This window comes from Hyla sarda, chromosome 7, assembly GCF_029499605.1.
Source record: "Hyla sarda isolate aHylSar1 chromosome 7, aHylSar1.hap1, whole genome shotgun sequence".
Classification (NCBI taxonomy): Eukaryota; Metazoa; Chordata; class Amphibia; order Anura; family Hylidae; genus Hyla; species Hyla sarda.
The window spans coordinates 46,838,538-46,856,488 of record NC_079195.1 but is presented as its reverse complement, the minus strand read 5'-3'; the positions used below and the strand labels follow the sequence as shown (position 1 = coordinate 46,856,488).

Genomic DNA, 17,951 nt, shown 5'->3' with positions numbered 1-17,951 from the left:
TATGCATTCAGCTCACCTGCATATGTTCTGTGAACGCACCGGCAATGGCAAGTCTTGGAAGACGGAAAGTTGGTCCAGCACTTGGGTCTAAAATCCAGCTCCACTTGGTTTTTTCTCTGGCAGTTTTTGAAAAACGGCCACTGCAGTTTTTGAGCCAAAATCAGAAGTATATTCAAAAGGAATAGGACATATAAAGGAAGGATTTACACTTCTCCTCCCTTATGGATCCACTTCTGACTTTGGCTCAAAAACTGCAGTGGCAGAAATCCAAAAACTGACAGAAAAAAAAAACAAGTGGAAACTTAGCCTAATTGTTGCAAATAAAAACAAATAACACACCAGTGTGCCCCACCTTTAACACAGATCAACTGGACGCGTTTCAGGTATGAATATACCCTTTATCACCAGACTATGTAGAAGAAAATGAACTTTTTCAGTAACTCACCAGATTCATCCTATTAAAACTTGACTTGTTGATTTTATTACAACAAACAGGACAACAAACTTAATCCCATGCAGGGAGGGAGTCAGTCTAAGCCGCAAGCAGAAGCATAGTGGGGACTTCATCCGGTTCATTCATCAGTGTAAAGGATGTGTTCGTGCCCAAAATGCGCCCACATGATCTGTGTGGACGGTGGGGCACATTGGTGTGTTATTGGTTTTTATTTACAACAATAAAAACTGGATTTTAAACCCAAGTGCTGGGCCAGCTTTCCTTCTTCCAAAATGCCATGCATATATACAGACCCCTGAAGGGGTCAAGGTTTTTTATGCCTTTCCTCACAGGAAAACCACACGTCATCATAACCATTAATAAGAGAACCCTTTACATTAATAGGACTTACAGGGCAGGATATTAGGATATCTGTTCTTTTCCTTGTTCTCTTCCCTGTTGGCCACTTCAAATGTTCCTTGGAAATTCCCCGATTGCAATGACTGCAGGAGATAAAAAATAAAAAATAAAGTTATTTTTGTGAATGTTACATCCTACACCTGCAATAAACCATGCGGTATATATCGTTCTTCAGTGGGATCATGGACTGTCCATGAGAGTATGTGCCCCAAGAGCACTATAACATATCCACACTCCAGATTCTTATTAAAAAGATATTGGGGCAGATGTATTAACGGGGTATTCCGCCCACAGACATCTTATCCTCTATCCAAAGGACGGCGGTCACTCCTCCTCCCATAGAGGATGAATGGTGTTGCGTGGCGTCATGTCCCTGGATGCAGGAACCCAGCGTTCTGGGTTCTTGCTGCACGGAGATCGTGACATGTCAACTCTTTTGGTGGAATCTGCTCATAAATAGATTGGCGTCTATGGAGACTGCCCATTTTTGAGCGATCCTGGCCCCAGCATGTTCTGCCAGCGCCCGCCATGATGTGAACATAGCCCAACACTACCCCTAGTCGCAAACCGTAGTACAGCACCCAAACTGAAAACAATGCAGGCAAAACTCCCAGACCAGATATGATATAACAACCTGTAGTTTTGCTGGTGGTTCGGCAGGAAAATAAGGGGTACTCTTTATCAGTTTATTTTTTTATTTTTATTTTTTAAATCAACTGGTGCAAGAACATTAAACAGATTTGCAAATTACTTCCATTTAAATTTTTTTTTAACCCTTCCACTACTTATCAGCTGCTGTATACTACAGGGGAAGTTCTTTTCTGTCTGACACCTCTGTCTGTCTCAGGAACTGTCCAGAGCAGGAGCAAATCCCTATAGCAAACCTCTCCTTCTCTTGACAGTTCCTGAAACAGGCAGAGGTGTCAGCAGAGAGCACTGCGGTCAGACAGAAAAGAAATTCAAAAAGAAAAGAACTTCCTGTGGAGCATACAACAGCTGATAAGTACTGGAAGGATTAAGATTTTTTTTTCAATATTAGTAATCTACAAATCTGTTTAACTTTCCGGCACCAGTTGATTTAAAAAAATGAATAAATAATTAAATGTTTTCCGCCTGAGAACCCCATTAAAACGTACTTTAGCCCCGCATGTTATTGTAGGATCAAAAAGGAAATGTAATATCAGGAGATCTGCTTTGACTGGCGCTCCTCCAGCACAGACAGTTATATTTTTCCGTAAAAACAAAATGACATAGTGTTCTCCCCTGCAGATGCCGAAGACTCACATTGTACTCTTCTCGGAAGAGCTTCCCATCGTCTGCCGACCGTATCCGGACCTCTTCTTCTAAATGTTCCACTGGAATCGGGAAGTATTTCTTGACCACAGTGGGTGAGCTGCTCAGTAACATCACCCTTTGCTGCTCTGTTTAAGTACAAAAATAAATTATATTTATTTTTAATTAAAATAAACCTTTACGTAATGATACTTTGATATTGATACACACATCCTGTGCCTTCTTATTTGCCTCCATTTTACAACCCTTCTCCTATACAACACTGAGCGTCTATTCCCTCCGCAGTACTCTTATATCCTGAAATACTCTGCGCTGCTAGTGGCCTTGTATTGCCCCCAGTATAGCAACATGAGCTGAAAGACCAACAAACTCCAAACCATTGTTAACATTGGGACACCACTCTCTAAAGCAGTGTTTTTCCAGCAGTGCGCCTCCAGCTGTTACAAAACTACAACTTCCAGCATGCCCGGACAGCCAACGGCTGTCCGGGCATTCTGGGAGTTGTAGTTTTGCAAAAGCAACAAGGCTGTCCGGGCATTCTGGGAGTTGTAGTTTTGCAAAAGCAATAATGCTGTCCGGGCATGCTGGGAGTTGCAGTTTTACAAAAGCAATAAGGCTGTCCGGGCATTCTGGGAGTTGTAGTTTTGCAAAAGCAATAAGGCTGTCCGGGCATTCTGGGAGTTGTAGTTTTGCAAAAGCAATAAGGCTGTCCGGGCATGCTGGGAGTTGTTATTTTGCAACATTGGTTGGGAAATACTGCTTTAAATGAGCACTGTCAGAAAAGCGTTTTATATGTTGTACATCTTGGCACAACATCAACCTTTCTACTTTACTTTATCAAAAATAATGTTATTTCCTTTTTATAGAAATCATGGATAAAAAAAAAAAAAAAAAAAAAAAGGACCACTAGGGGTCCCCATACCATCCAGAACATGATCCTGTCCGGGTGCAGCATCATCTGCAGCTGAAGCACATACTGGGACAAAGTCCAGTAAGTGAGGGCGGGACTAGCACTCCTCTGTGCTCACTCCTGTCCTGTTTATCAGACTCCTGTCTGCAGGCTGCTCTGTAACCCCCTCCTCTCTGTTTTCAGTGATTGGATTAAGAGAGGCAGCACAGCAGACTCAGGGAGGAAGTAAATGCATGGTAAGTGAGGATGGGCTCAGTGCTGGCTTTGGATACACCCTGAAACGGCTGGAATAGTGGATCCGCTGTACCACTGAGGACGATGGTGAAAGCCGCACCAGGGAACGGAGTCTAAGGAGCCACTGGTTTTCACCAGAGCCCGCCGCAAAGAGGGATGGACTTGCTGCATCAGGCGAACTCCCATGTCGCTACCCCTGGCACGACTTGCCCACAGTGGCGGCTGAGATGAGACAAGGTACAGACTAGTAAGGAAGGACTCTAGGTAAGGGACAGGCAGGAAGGTCAGGGCCGGCATCAAGTTACAATGGACAGGAACGTAGCAGACTGAACTGGTACACAGTATAGCAAAACACAATTGTGATACGCTTTCTCAATGGCAAGGTAGCACAAAGATCTGGCAGGGGTCAAAGGAAGTGAGAACACTTTATAGGGTCAGCTCCCAGAAATAGCCAATTACCAGTACGCTGGCCCTCTTAATTTCAGAGAGCCGGCGCGTGCGCCCTAGGAAGCAGGTGTGTGCATGCCGGCTATCAGGAGAAACAGAGGAGCCAGGAACGCGGCAGGTTGAGTATACTCCGACCGGCTGAGTGCGCCCACTGCCCACAGTACAGGGAGATGGGCAAGGTGTGCACCTGTGGCCAGCATGTCCGACCACGGTGCGAGATGTAACACACTCCTTCCTGAGTAGTGGATGTCAGAATGAGTGAGCAGCAGAACAGAGGCCAAATATAGAAGCTAAAGAATCTGCATGAACTAGTGAGTAACATATATAAGCATTATGTTTTCTGTGATGACAGGTATGCTTTATGCTTTTCTCCCAAATGAAAATTAAGTACTGCAAGTACTAAATTCAATTGATCTTCTTTATAATGCACAGATACCTACAGTCCTTCAAACCATGAGCTCTATGCTGTGGTTAATAAAGCAAATCTCATTCATAGGTCCACTTGTTCTATTACCTCCATACACTCTAATAGGTGCTGTCTCTGAGTCTGATGAAAGGGGATACTGTACACCCCGAAACGCGTTACTGAGAAACCAACAAAAACTTCTGACTAGTCTTTCAAAGTGTTTGTTTTCTTACCTGCTTCAATCCAAGTTAGAAACTAAAAATGTCTACGAAAGGCGTGAGAGGAGAAGGTCACACCTGCTTCTTTCCCCTTAGTACAGAAGGCCACGTTCACACAGTTGAAGCGTGAGCGATGACTCTCATCCTGACAGGGTGTGCAGTGAGTTTTGGTATCAGGCCAGGGGTCCATCCAGCCAGTCAGAATGAAAGGAATTCACTCAAGGTTTGCTTATCAGCAATGCTGAGAGCAGCCTTGTGCAAAATTCCATGTAAAAATGCCATTTTTGTTAAAAAAAAAAAAAGGGACTGAGCAAGTGCTGACATGGTCTACAGAGCACAGAGCAAACAGGAGAGGAGTAAAATACACTGAAATATTCTGAAAGGGAATTCAACAGAGATTCTAGTGTAGGTTGAATTCAAAAGTATTAAAGGGGTATTCCAGGCAAAAACTTTTTTATATATATCAACTGGCTCCAGAAAGTTAAACAGATTTGTAAATGACTTCTATTAAAAAATCTTAATCCTTTCAGTACTTATGAGCTTCTGAAGTTAAGGTTGTTCTTTTCTGTCTAAGTCCTCTCTGATGACACGTGTCTCGGGAAACGCCCAGTTTAGAAGCAAATCCCCATAGCAAACCTCTTCTAAACTGGGCGTTTCCCGAGACAGGTGTCATCAGAGAGCACTTAGACAGAAAAGAACAACCTTAACTTCAGAAGCTCATAAGTACTGAAAGGATTAAGATTTTTTAATAGAAGTAATTTACAAATCTGTTTAACTTTCTGGAACCAGTTGATATATATATAAAAAAGTTTTTGCCTGGAATACCCCTTTAATTCTGGGACCTAAATTGTCTGTAAGCTTCTAGTACAGTGTTTTCCAAACAGTGTGCCTCCAGCTGTTGCAAAACTACAACTCCCAGCATGCCCGGACAGCCTTTGGCTGTCCGGGCATCCTGGGAGTTGTAGTTTTGCCACAACTGGAGACACACTGTTTGGAAAACACTGTTTTAGTTGTATACCAAGTATTTGAATATTTCTTATATGTTAGTCTCGCTTTACACCATACATATGGACTATGTCTGATGAGGTTAATGTGATTTCCTCATGAAAACCCTTGTCAATAGTAATACCCAGTCCATATGCATATTTTTTGGTTTTGCAGAACATAGGACCCTGGACAACAAGCAAAGTAGCCAACCCATTGCCATTTTTTGACTTTTTTTTTTCCTTCTAAATATACCACCTACTTAATACCACTATATAATGTCAAGACAAAACTAACATATATAGCCTGCATAATACAACCTTATAGTACCAAAAGGTTACTGTCAATGGAAGCCCACAAAATACTGCCTTATAGTTCCAAATACAGTACAGCCATATACAACCAACATAATACTGCCTCATAGTACCAAGATAATATTGCCATATACAACAAACATAATACTACCTCATAGTACCAAGATAATATTGCCATATACAACAAACATAATGCTGTCTTATAGTACCATAACAATACTGTCAATTGAATAACTTAAAATACCAACTTGTAGTAGGAAAACAATAGGAAAAGTCATAAGAAGCCCACAAAATACTGCCTAAAAGTACAAAAACAATACTGCTATATACAACCAACATAATACTGTCTTATAGTACCAAGACAATACTGCAATATACAGCCAACATAATACCGCCTTATAGTACCAAGACAATACTGCAATATACAGCCAACATAATACTGCCTTATAGTGCAAGACAATACTGCTATATACAACCAACATAATTCCGCCTTATAGTACCAAGACAATACTGCAATATACAGCCAACATAATACCGCTTTATAGTACTAAGACAATACTGCAATATACAGCCAACATAATACTGCCTTATAGTACCAAGACAATACTGCAATATACAGCCAACATAATACCGCCTTATAGTACCAAGACAATACTGCCAGATACAGCCAACATAATACCGCCTTATAGTACCAAGACAATACTGCAATATACAGCCAACATAATACTGCCTCATAGTACCAAGACAATACTGCAATTTACAGCCAACATAATACCGCCTTATAGTACCAAGACAATACTGCAATATACAGCCAACATAATACTGCCTTATAGTACCAAGACAATACTGCTATATACAGCCGACATAATACTGCCTTATAGTACCAAGACAATACTGCAAAATATAGCCCAGAAAATACCTCTATATACCGTAATAGAAAAATAATATCAAAATCATAATTCCTTAAAGTGTCCACATAATACTGCCATATATTTGCCAGCTAACAGTACAATTCAATTCCCAAAGGAAACCATTAGATCCTGCTATACAATATTTGATTATTTTAGATTTTTACCTGGGTTCCTTTCCTGGGTCCCAAAGAAAAACAACTGACTAGTTTGCAACCTTTGAAACAGGTCCTGGTCATCATAGAAGGGTAGACCCCTATTAAGGACTCCTGCTATGAGTTAAAGGCCACTAGCAACCCCTCCTACTCCAGTGGATCCTTAAAAGGGGTACTCCGGTGGAAAACATTTATTTATTTATTTATTTATTTATTTTAATCAACTGGTGCCAGAAAGTTATACAGATTTGTAAATTACTTCTATTAAAAAATCTTTACTCTTCCCGTACTTTTTAATAGCTGTATGCTACAGAGGAAATTATTTTCTTTTTGAATTTCTTTTTTGTCTTGACCACAGTGCTCTCTGCTGACACCTGAAGTGTAGAGAACAGGAGCTTCTTCAGGGTCCTGTACAGTACATGCAATTTTCTAAAAAAGTAACATGGAGATGCCTTTACTTGGTGTCCAAAGGAGCAGCTAACTGTGACATAGGTTAAGAGTAGTACTGAACATCTAATACCTCCCTGCACTGTAGGGGGCGCTACCAGACAGGAATTCAGTGCATGCGCTTCAGTACTACAGTGCAAGCGCTAATACAGAGGTTTTACCAGTGAATATCCATTCTGATTGGTCAGTTCTTCCGGCCATTGACATGTTTGGCAGATCTGGACTGTCCGTACATTGTATGTTGAGTCTGGTTTCAAGTTACAATGGTCCAGAAAAGACCATTGTATGTTGAAAGTATTGTATGTTGAGGCCAATGAAAGTTGAGGAATCACTGTATTTCCTATTTACTGGTGTCTTCCCCCACTTTTGAAGGTCTGTTCCTATTGAAAAGTTTCCTACTGAGCATTTTCCCTACATTAATCCACATGGCTACATCACTGGCCCTCAGGGTATGAACATACTTTGAGCATTTTGTGTGCTGTAAAAGTTGCTGCCTCTCCTGTGTCCTATTTGACCAGCAAGGGCAGACAGCCATCTGGCCAGAAATGCTTATGGTGAGGAGACGTTGACCTCTATGGGTCCAGATGTGTACCATGAAGAAGTAACAGACCATGCATGCCAAGTTCAAGACATCTGCCCACCATGAGTCAATGACCTACCCTAAAGTGTGACTGATGGTTATCGTCCACTGCACATGTATATCACTATGAATGTATCACAATAAAACCAACTTAACCAAAATATACTCCAACGAAGGGGCAAATATCTGATGGCATAGTCACCTGAGCTCTTGTGGCGTTGGTTAGCCATGTTGGTTGTAACCCATTTCATCTATTGTCGTTACAGCTCTCACAGGTCTTGTCACCTAGGGTTGTTTAGTTTAGTACCTAAGGGGCAACCTAATAAATGTATAAATATATCATGGACCAATAAAAACATCTCTTTCATGATCTATTTATACCTGTGACTTCCTAGAGAAGAAAAAAAGGTATCGACATCAACATGGAAGGGGATTTCTTACTGTAAACAGGAAGAATGATGTTGACTCTTATGGAAAGAAGAAACTCAGGATATTCAGAAAGTCCTTAGGGAGACATATTTATTGATCAAATAAAATAATAAAAACACAACACATTTCGGGGGTCACCTCCATCTTCATCAGATGAATCTGATGAAGGAGGAGGTAGCCCTTGAAATGTGTCTGTGTTTTTTTCTCTATGTATTAGGTTCTTACTGTACAAGCAGTCAGACTATGGAACTCTCTGCCACAGGGAATTGTCACAGTAAACTCAGTAAAAGGGTCAAAGAGGGGCCTGGATGACTTTTGGGAAAATATTCAAGTATAGGGATTATGAACATTTTGATCAGAATTTCCTAGAGGAACTTCTGAGTAGAATCTTCTTGCAGTACCCTCCCCCCATTATTTTCTATGAGATTCTGCTGCTCAATTTACACATCTGAAGTTCCATAGCGGAACTTCCAACACTGTTTAGATACAGAATAGAATAAACATGTTCATTCTTTTGGCTAAATCTACTTGGAAAAGCCCATTAGTCAATGGGACTTTTATTTTGAAAGCAAAATGAGTACCAATTCCGGGAGGCGTGGACCCCCTGATGACGGCATATCAGCTCATGTATCTCTGCCATTCCCATAGAGATCCATGGAGGGCACGTGCGTACCCCTGCTGTACAAGAGAAAAGCCAGAACCCCAGGAGATTGCAGGGGATCCAGCAGTCAGACCCCCCCCCCCCCCCCCCACGTTAGGACATTTATCCCTTATCATTTGGATAGGAGATACATTTTCCTACATGGGACTACTCTTTTAACATTTTTAATATAGTTCATTAAACAATTGTATCTCCTTTTTTATAGAAATCATGGCTTATAGAAAAGGCCACTAGGGGTCCCAATACCATCCAGAACATAATCCTCTCCGGCTACAGTATTATCTTTGTCCCAGCTGAAGCACAGGAAGTGATGATGGAACTAGCATTCCTTTGAGCTCACGCCTGTCCTATCAGACTTCTGTCTGAAAACAGAGAGGAGAGTGTAACAGAGCAGCCTTCAGTGATTGGATGAAGAGACCCAGCACAGCACAGCAGACTCAGTAAGGAGATTAATGCATGATGAGTGAGGGAGGGCTCAGTGCCTGCCTCAGGCATGCCCCTTCCTGAGCAGTGGATGTCAGAATGAGTGAGCAGCAGGACAGAGGGATTTGTGAGCCAAATACAGAAGCTAGACACATAAAAATACATGTTAAAAACCTGCTTGATCTAGTGAGTAACATATATAAGGATTATCTTTTCTGTATGCAATAAAGAAACCAATGGCCCGGCAATAGCACAACTAGGGTCTACGGCAGTGTTTCCCAACCAGGGTGCCCCCAGATGTTCCAAAACTACAACTCTCAACATGCCTGGACAGCCTTTGGCAGCCTTTGTCTGTCTAGGCATGCTGGGAGATGTAGTTTTGCAACACCTGGAGGCACCCTGTTGGGAAACACTGGTCTACAGAGTGAAATACAAGGGAAGGGACTAGGGTATCCTGATATATAGTTGGTCCTGGAGGTGCAACGTCCACAATGAGACTAGAAAAGTGATGACTACAAGAAAGAAATGAGACTGCACTCACCATCCAACGTCAGTTTATTCGATGTTCTGTGGGTGAAAACAGGTATGGTGGCGGAGGCAGGGGCAGACCGGAACAGACTGTTTCATGCTGAGGTGTGCTTCTTCAAGCCGGTGTGCCAAGGCACACCGGCTTGAAGAAGCACACCTCAGCATGAAACAGTCTGTCCTGGTCTGCCCCTGCCTCCGGACCTGTTTACACCCATCGAACACTGAATAAACTGGTGATGGATGGTGAGTGCAGTCTCATTTCTTTCTCATAGCCATCATTATTTTTTTATGTGATATGACAAGTGTGAAACGCCGGTCTTAGTAAATTCCCTTCTTTATTACTATGTTATCCATAAAATCCCATAAAAATAATCCATCTTCACTGCCTATGGCACTCAACTTCTAGTAGGATCCAAGCAATAAAACCGTCTTTATTTAGAGGACATAGTCAGGAACAGCAGAGGTTACGCGTTTCAAGCGCCAAGCGCTCTTAGTCATAGTGGTGTCATCCAGCTATCTAGGAAACAGATAATATCAATAAAAATAGAATTAAAAAAAAAAAGGGAATTATATACTGTAATACAGATAGGTAGAAATGTCCCCGTTAAAATAGTCACGGTGTGTCTGAGCCAGTCAAACGCGATCCGCACCTTTCCTTGGTTTGACACATTTCAGAGCTATATCTGGACAATCTCTATGCAGCGTGTTCCCCGACACCCTGTACAGCCCCAGGCGTGACTCAGAAGTGAGCAGATAACATCATTAGATCTTATTATCTGACATATTACAGTTTACAAGTCATTATAACAGGCTTCTGACAATGCCAATGCCCTCGCTCAGAAGTATAATTACAAAAAAACAGGAAGCGCCACACGCGGGCAATGCTACGTTAACAATTCCAAGACAGATGAGGGTAATTATTCCATCCAAATGTCACTAGATTTCATGTTCTTCCATCGTTTTATTGCAAATTGTATCTGAGCTGAAATAATTAAAGTAACCCTTTACTTCCCCGTAGGCGTTCCCTCCCATGTAACCACAGTCGTAGCTGTCACTGTCATTTGACAGTCAATCTGGTATGCTGTTTATGGAAATATAAAAATAACGGTATTATATGAAGGTGGCGGCCTCCGCAGTTTAATCCTCTTCATTTGAGTATTGGCAAAATGTGTGGGCACTGCAAATTAGCAGTAATCTTTCCAGCATCTAATGCAACGTTTCGCAACCAGTGTGCCTCCAGCTGTTGCAAAACTACAACTCCCAGCATGCCCGGACAGCCAAAGGCAGGTGTTGTTTTATTATGATGAGGAGAGGGAAATGGGAGGATTAAAAAAAATGTGTGATAGCCTGGGGAGTAGGGTATATAGGGTGTAGCTGTGCGGTGACTAAAGGGTGTCTGGTTAACCCTTTCTATTCGTGACGGCAGGGTGAGGGCTCTTCTGTAATGCTTGTCCTACCGCCACCCTTCCCAAGAGCAATAGGGAGGTATAGAATAATTGAATGTCCACAACCGGAGAGTTTGCTGAAAACAGCTGGAACTTTACTGAAGATTTTATGCAAGCTTCATAACCGGAACAGTCTCTATACAGGCAAAGTCTCTTAGAGATTGACAGTGGTTGGGACCTTAAGCGTTTTAGAGTCCGTAGACTGATATGCGCTGTTCCACTGGATTTAGGGGATTTAGTTTCGGTCCAGTAGTCACGCTAGCTTTAGCGGGGATTTAGTTTAGGACTCACGGTTTAGTTTGGCTGAGGCCAGAAGGTTTTCTGGCGTAGCTTGTCTTTGAAAGTTGCACAGATCCGTCCTGCTAATCCGGCATCCACAAGAGCAGCAACCCAAGAGAGCGAAAATTGGCTACAGCTCCCTTATATAGGCAGGGGCTGGACTAGAGCTAATTGGTCCAATACTTCTGTCAATCATCTTTACAAAGGGTTATGGGTAATATGTGACCCAAGGACCTCCAAAGGTCCTCCAACATACCATAGAGGAATTAACATAGTCACATGACCGAAGGCCCTGCGACGCTTACAAGGTAAGCACACTAATATGTATTATATTAAATATACACATTAACATCATAAATTTAGAAAAGGAGGAGGCGACTAGGGGCTGTCCCACCTGGGGGACCCTACCTGAACGTAGTAACTCTGACTTTGGGGACCACCACACAAGGTACGGTATGCAATATGGTACCAGGACACCACAAATGTATCAAGATCTTAACAGATACTCTTTAAAGGGTTACTCCGCTACCCAGCGGCTGGAACATTGAGTTCCGAACGCTGTGTGCGGGCTTCCGTGTACACACCTGCCCCCTCGTGACATCATGCCCTGTCCTGTGACGTCACATCCCACCCCCTCAATACAAGTCTATGGGAGTGGCTGTGACGACCATCGCGCCCCCTTCCCATAGACTTTCATTGAGGGGGCAGGCCGTGAGGTCACGAGGGGGCAGACGTGAACACGGAAGCCCACACACAGCATTCGGAACACAATGTTCCAGATGCTGGGGAGCGGAGTAACCCCTTAAGCGCATGAAATGCACATATCACCCATATCAGAATGGGGTTGTCACGATGCCGGCTGGCAGGAGGTGGATCCTCTGTGCCAGAGAGGGATTGGCGTGGACCGTGCTAGTGGACCGGTTCTAAGTCACTACTGGTGTTCACCAGAGCCCGCCGCAAAGCGGGATGGTCTTGCTGCGGCGGTAGTGACCAGGTCGTATCCACTAGCAACGGCTCAACCTCTCTGACTGCTGAAGATAGGCGCGGTACAAGGGAGTAGACAGAAGCAAGGTCGGACGTAGCAGAAGGTCGGGGCAGGCAGCAAGGATCGTAGTCAGGGGCAACGGCAGGAGGTCTGGAACACAGGCTAGGAACACACAAGGAAACGCTTTCACTGGCACAATGGCAACAAGATCCGGCAAGGGAGTGCAAGGGAGGAGATCAGATATAGCCAGGGAGCAGATGGAAGCCAATTAAGCTAATTGGGCCAGGCACCAATCATTGGTGCACTGGCCCTTTAAGTCTCAGAGAGCTGGCGCGCGCGCGCCCTAGAGAGCGGAGCCGCGCGCGCCAGCACAAGACAGCAGGGGACCGGGACGGGCAAGTGACCTGGGATGCGATTCGCGAGCGGGCGCGTCCCGCAGTGCGAATCGCATCCCCGACGGCCATGACAGTGCAGCGCTCCCGGTCAGCGGGACCGACCGGGGCGCTGCAGGGAGAAAGACGCCGTGAGCGCTCCGGGGAGGAGCGGGGACCCGGAGCGCTAGGCGTAACAGTAACCCCCCCTTAGGTCTCCCCTTTTTTTTGTCCGGTAACTGCCTCCCCTGGGATGAGGACACCGGGAAAGAATGGAGGGTTTCCTCAACGGCAGGCAGTGCAGCAGGAGTTGGAATGGGGAGGGAGGGCAGAGGGTGAAGCTTGGCACGGGGCAGGGTGACACAAGGACGGGAGCCATGAGGAGGCACAGAGGCTTGCCTGACGGGACTGGGAGGGGGGGAGAGGCACTTCCTAAGGCAGGCAGAGTCCCAGTTCTTGATCTCCCCGGTGGTCCAATCAAGGGTGGGAGAATGAAGCCGGAGCCACGGCAGACCGAGGAGGACCTCAGAGGTACAGTTGGGGAGAACGAAGAGCTCAATCCTTTCGTGGTGGGGTCCAATACACATCAGGAGGGGTTCTGTGCGGTAACGCACGGTGCAATCCAGTCTGACTCCATTGACCGCGGAAATGTAGAGCGGCTTGACGAGACGGGTCACCGGGATGCGGAATTTATTAACAAACGACTCCAAAATAAAATTCCCGGAGGCTCCAGAGTCCAAGCAGGCCACGGCTGAGAGGGAGGAGTTGGCTGAAGGAGAAATCCGCACGGGCACCGTGAGACGTGAAGAAGCAGACTTAGAACCAAGAGACGCCACACCCACGTGAGCTGGGTGCGTGCGTGCGTTTCCCAGACGTAGAGGACGGATAGGGCAATCCACCAAGAAATGCTCGGTACTGGCACAGTAAAGACAGAGATTTTCTTCCCTACGGCGATTCCTCTCTTCCTGGGTCAGGCGAGACCGATCCACTTGCATGGCCTCCTCGGCGGGAGGCCCAGGCGTAGATTGCAACGGATGCTGTGGGAGAGGTGCCCAGAGATCTAAGTCTTTTTCCTGGCGGAGCTCTTGGTGTCGCTCAGAAAAACGCATGTCAATGCGGGTAGCCAAATGGATGAGTTCTTGCAGGTTGGCAGGAACCTCTCGTGCGGCCAGCACATCCTTGATGCGACTGGATAGGCCTTTTTTAAAGGTCGCGCAGAGAGCCTCGTTATTCCATGATAACTCGGAAGCAAGAGTACGAAATTGGATGGCGTACTCGCCCACTGAAGAATTACCCTGGACCAGGTTCAACAGGGCAGTCTCGGCAGAAGAAGCTCGGGCTGGCTCCTCGAAGACACTCCGGACTTCAGCGAAGAAGGCCTGGACTGTGGCTGTGGCAGGATCATTGCGGTCCCAGAGCGGTGTGGCCCAAGACAAGGCCTTTCCTGAAAGAAGGCTCACTACGAACGCCACCTTAGACCGTTCTGTAGGAAACAAGTCCGACAACATCTCCATATGCAGGGAACACTGAGACAAAAATCCACGGCAGAGTTTAGAGTCCCCATCAAATTTGTCCGGCAGGGACAAGCGAAGGCTAGGAGCGGCCACTCGCTGCGGAGGAGGTGCAGGAGCTGGCGGAGGAGATGGTTGCTGCTGTAGCAGAGGCAGAAGTTGCTGTAACATGGCGGTCAACTGCGACAGCTGCTGTCCTTGTTGGGCAATCTGCTGCGATTGCTGAGCGACCACCGTGGGAAGGTCAGCGAGACTTGGCAGCGGCACCTCAGCGGGATCCATGGCCGGATCTACTGTCACGATTCGGCTTACTGGTTGTGGATCCGCTGTGTCAGCGAGGGATTGGCGTGGACCGTGCTAGTGGACCGGTTCTAAGAGGCTACTGGTTTTCACCAGAGCCCGCCGCAAAGCGGGATGGTCTTGCTGCGGCAGTAGCAACCAGGTCGTATCCACTAGCAACGGCTCAACCTCGCTGACTGCTGAGAAGGCGTGGGACAGAAGGACTAGGCAGAGGCAAGGTCAGACGTAGCAGAAGGTCGGGGGCAGGCGGCAAGGATCGTAGTCAGGGGCAACGGCAGGAGGTCTGGAACACAGGCTAGGAACACACAAGGAAACGCTTTCACTGGCACAATGGCAACAAGATCCGGCAAGGGAGTGCAAGGGAGGAGATCAGATATAGCCAGGGAGCAGATGGAAGCCAATTAAGCTAATTGGGCCAGGCACCAATCATTGGTGCACTGGCCCTTTAAGTCTCAGAGAGCTGGCGCGCGCGCGCCCTAGAGAGCGGAGCCGCGCGCGCCAGCACAAGACAGCAGGGGACCGGGACGGGCAAGTGACCTGGGATGCGATTCGCGAGCGGGCGCGTCCCGCAGTGCGAATCGCATCTCCGACGGCCATGACAGTGCAGCGCTCCCGGTCAGCGGGACCGACCGGGGCGCTGCAGGGAGAAAGACGCCGTGAGCGCTCCGGGGAGGAGCGGGGACCCGGAGCGCTAGGCGTAACAGGGGTACTATGGAAGAGGAGTTGCTGTCAAGCCCAAGGATCGTAGGAGGATGGGATCTCTAGTCCTGTAGTCACCAGGTAGAAGACACAAAGAAAAGGACCTTTTTCAAGAGGTGCTGCCACTCCCAAGAAATAAATGGACCATCAGACGTATAATCAAGGACTGGTCTTTTTATTTTAGTTACAAAGAATGACCAATAACGGATTTTGGGGTTCTGGTCCCCTTCATCAGATTGGCATAAACTGGATATATATTTATGCTAACAAGATGGCACCAGAGGAAGTGAGAGGGTCAGACAAAACCCTGAAACGCGTTATATGTGATTCCTTTTATGTAAGAATAAAAAGTCAATCAAAGTACTACAGGTCACAGCATTCAAGTAGCAGACTTCCAATTCTTTTCAAAAAGCTGTTGTCTTTTTATTGGTTACTAGCAGTGCAACGTTTCGGCTATAACTTAGCCTTTATCAAGCTTAAACGAAACATAGCACTGCTGGTAACCAATAAAAAGACAACAGCTTTCTGCAATGAATTGGGAGTCTGCTGCCTGAATGCTGTGACCTGTAGTACTTTTATTGTCTGTAATCTGGACTGGCTGTCTGGACAGTCACCTGCATAGTGGCTGGGACCGGTGCTGTCCTCTCCACATAAGAATAAAAAGGGCATTCATTGATTATACGTCTGATGGTCCATGGATAGGGGACACCTTTTGGAGATGGGAAAATCTCTTTAAGAAATGGGTAGTATTCAGCAGCTAATAGGTACTGGAAGGATTAAGATTTTTTAATAGAAGTAATTTACAAATCTGTTTAACTTTCTGCCACGTCTAAAATGAAAGTAAACTATTGCCGGTTAGCTCACGGAGCTGTTCGGGATCTCCGCAATGAAATTGCGGCATCCCGAACAGCTTACAGGACAGCTGGAGGGTCCCTACCTGCCTCCTGGTGTCCGATCGCCGGATGACTGCTCAGTGCCTGAGATCCAGGCATGAGCAGTCAAGCGGCAGAATCATTGATCAGTGGTTTCCTATGAGAAACCACTGATCAATGTAAAAGATCAGTGTGTGCAGTGTTATAGCCGCCTATTGGAGCTATAACACTGCAAAAAAAAGGGAAAAAAAGGGAATAAAGATCATTTAACCCCTTCCCTAATAAAAGTTTGAATCACCCCCCTTTTCCCATAAAAAAAAAAAACTGTGTAAATAAAAATAAACATATATGGTATCACCGCGTGAGGAAATGTCCGAATTATAAAAATCTATTGTTAATTAAACCGCACGGTCAATGGCGTGCGCACAAACAAATTCCAAATTCAAAAATAGAGTATTTTTGGTCACTTTTTATATCATGAAAAAATTTATACAAATCAAAAAGTCTGATCAATACAAAAATGGTACCGCTAAAAAATTCAGATCACGGCACAAAAAATTAGCCCTCAAACCGCCCCATATGCAGAAAAATAAAAAAGTTTTTGTCAGAAGATGACAATTTTAAACGTATACATTTTCCTACATGTAGTTATGATTTTTTCCAGAAGTACGACAAAATCAAACCTATATAAATAGGGTATCATTTTAATCATATGGACCTACAGAATAAAGACAAGTTGTTATTTTTACCGAAAAATTTACTTTGTAGAAACAGAAGCCCCCAAAAGTTCAAAAATGTTGTTTTGTTTTTTTAAATTTTGTCTCACAATGATTTTTTTTCCATTTTGCTGAAGATTTTTTGGTAAAATGACTGATGTCATTACAAAGTAGAATTGGTGGCGCAAAAGATAAGCCATCATATGGATTGAAAGAGTGCAAAGTTGAAAGAGTTATGATTTTTTAAAGGAGGAAAAACGAAAATGCAAAATAGGAAAAACCCTGGGTCCTTAAGGGGTTAAGTGTTAAAGAAAGGAGCAACCTAACCGTCCGATAGATACGGTACTTTTTTATTTCTATTGTGCGTTCTGCACATTTCGATCACATACACACCGGTAAAGTAGGCCTGACATACTGTTCGCACATCAGATGTGCAAGGCATACTGCAAGCTTGAGGTGTGAAGTGTTTTTGACCTTGCTGCTACCCAGGTCATAGATACAGTCTGTCAGTAAAACTTCATACTAAACCAGAAAATAGTGAAGCTAGAATAAGGAAGTGCCCCGTTTCCTTCCCTACTCCTATTTCCTGTTTTACATCAATGATGAAGTCAGGATTAGACAAGAACTTAACCCCCCACCCAGAATCCTAGCTGATGCAGAGGGAAATGCCCAGATGATTCACACATTATAAACTATGGCGGTAATACAAGTCAGACCTTCCAGCTCAGTGTTTCCCAACCAGGGTGCCTCCAGCTGTTCCAAAACTACAACTCCCAGCATGCCCGGACAGCCTTCGGCTGTCCGGGCATCCTGGGAATTGTAGTTTTGCAACAGCTGAAGGCACACTGGTTGGGAAACACTTCTCTGGCTACTATGAAACACATTCCATTATCCTTCTTCATGGCTGGTGTGAACATTCACAGGAAACTGAATGGGGGTAGGAAAAACAACTCTACTAATCACTATCTGATCGGTATTACAAC

At 45.0% G+C, this 17,951-nt stretch overlaps 1 protein-coding gene across 9 annotated transcripts in view; it reads right to left on the bottom strand.

Annotated features, from left to right (window-relative positions):
- Positions 1 to 17,951, bottom strand: part of PTPRE (protein tyrosine phosphatase receptor type E) — a 245,356-nt gene that overhangs the window by 50,529 nt on the left and 176,876 nt on the right. For 8 of the 9 annotated variants that reach the window (XM_056528880.1, XM_056528879.1, XM_056528882.1 and 5 more), the window contains 2 exons: positions 2,138 to 2,274; positions 846 to 936 (listed from right to left, as the gene is read on the bottom strand). In XM_056528880.1, the coding sequence (XP_056384855.1) occupies positions 846 to 936; positions 2,138 to 2,274 (228 nt within the window). Of the gene's footprint in view, positions 1 to 845; positions 937 to 2,137; positions 2,275 to 4,376; positions 4,465 to 17,951 lie in introns of those variants that run through there. The other variant, XM_056528888.1, reaches the window with a different exon arrangement.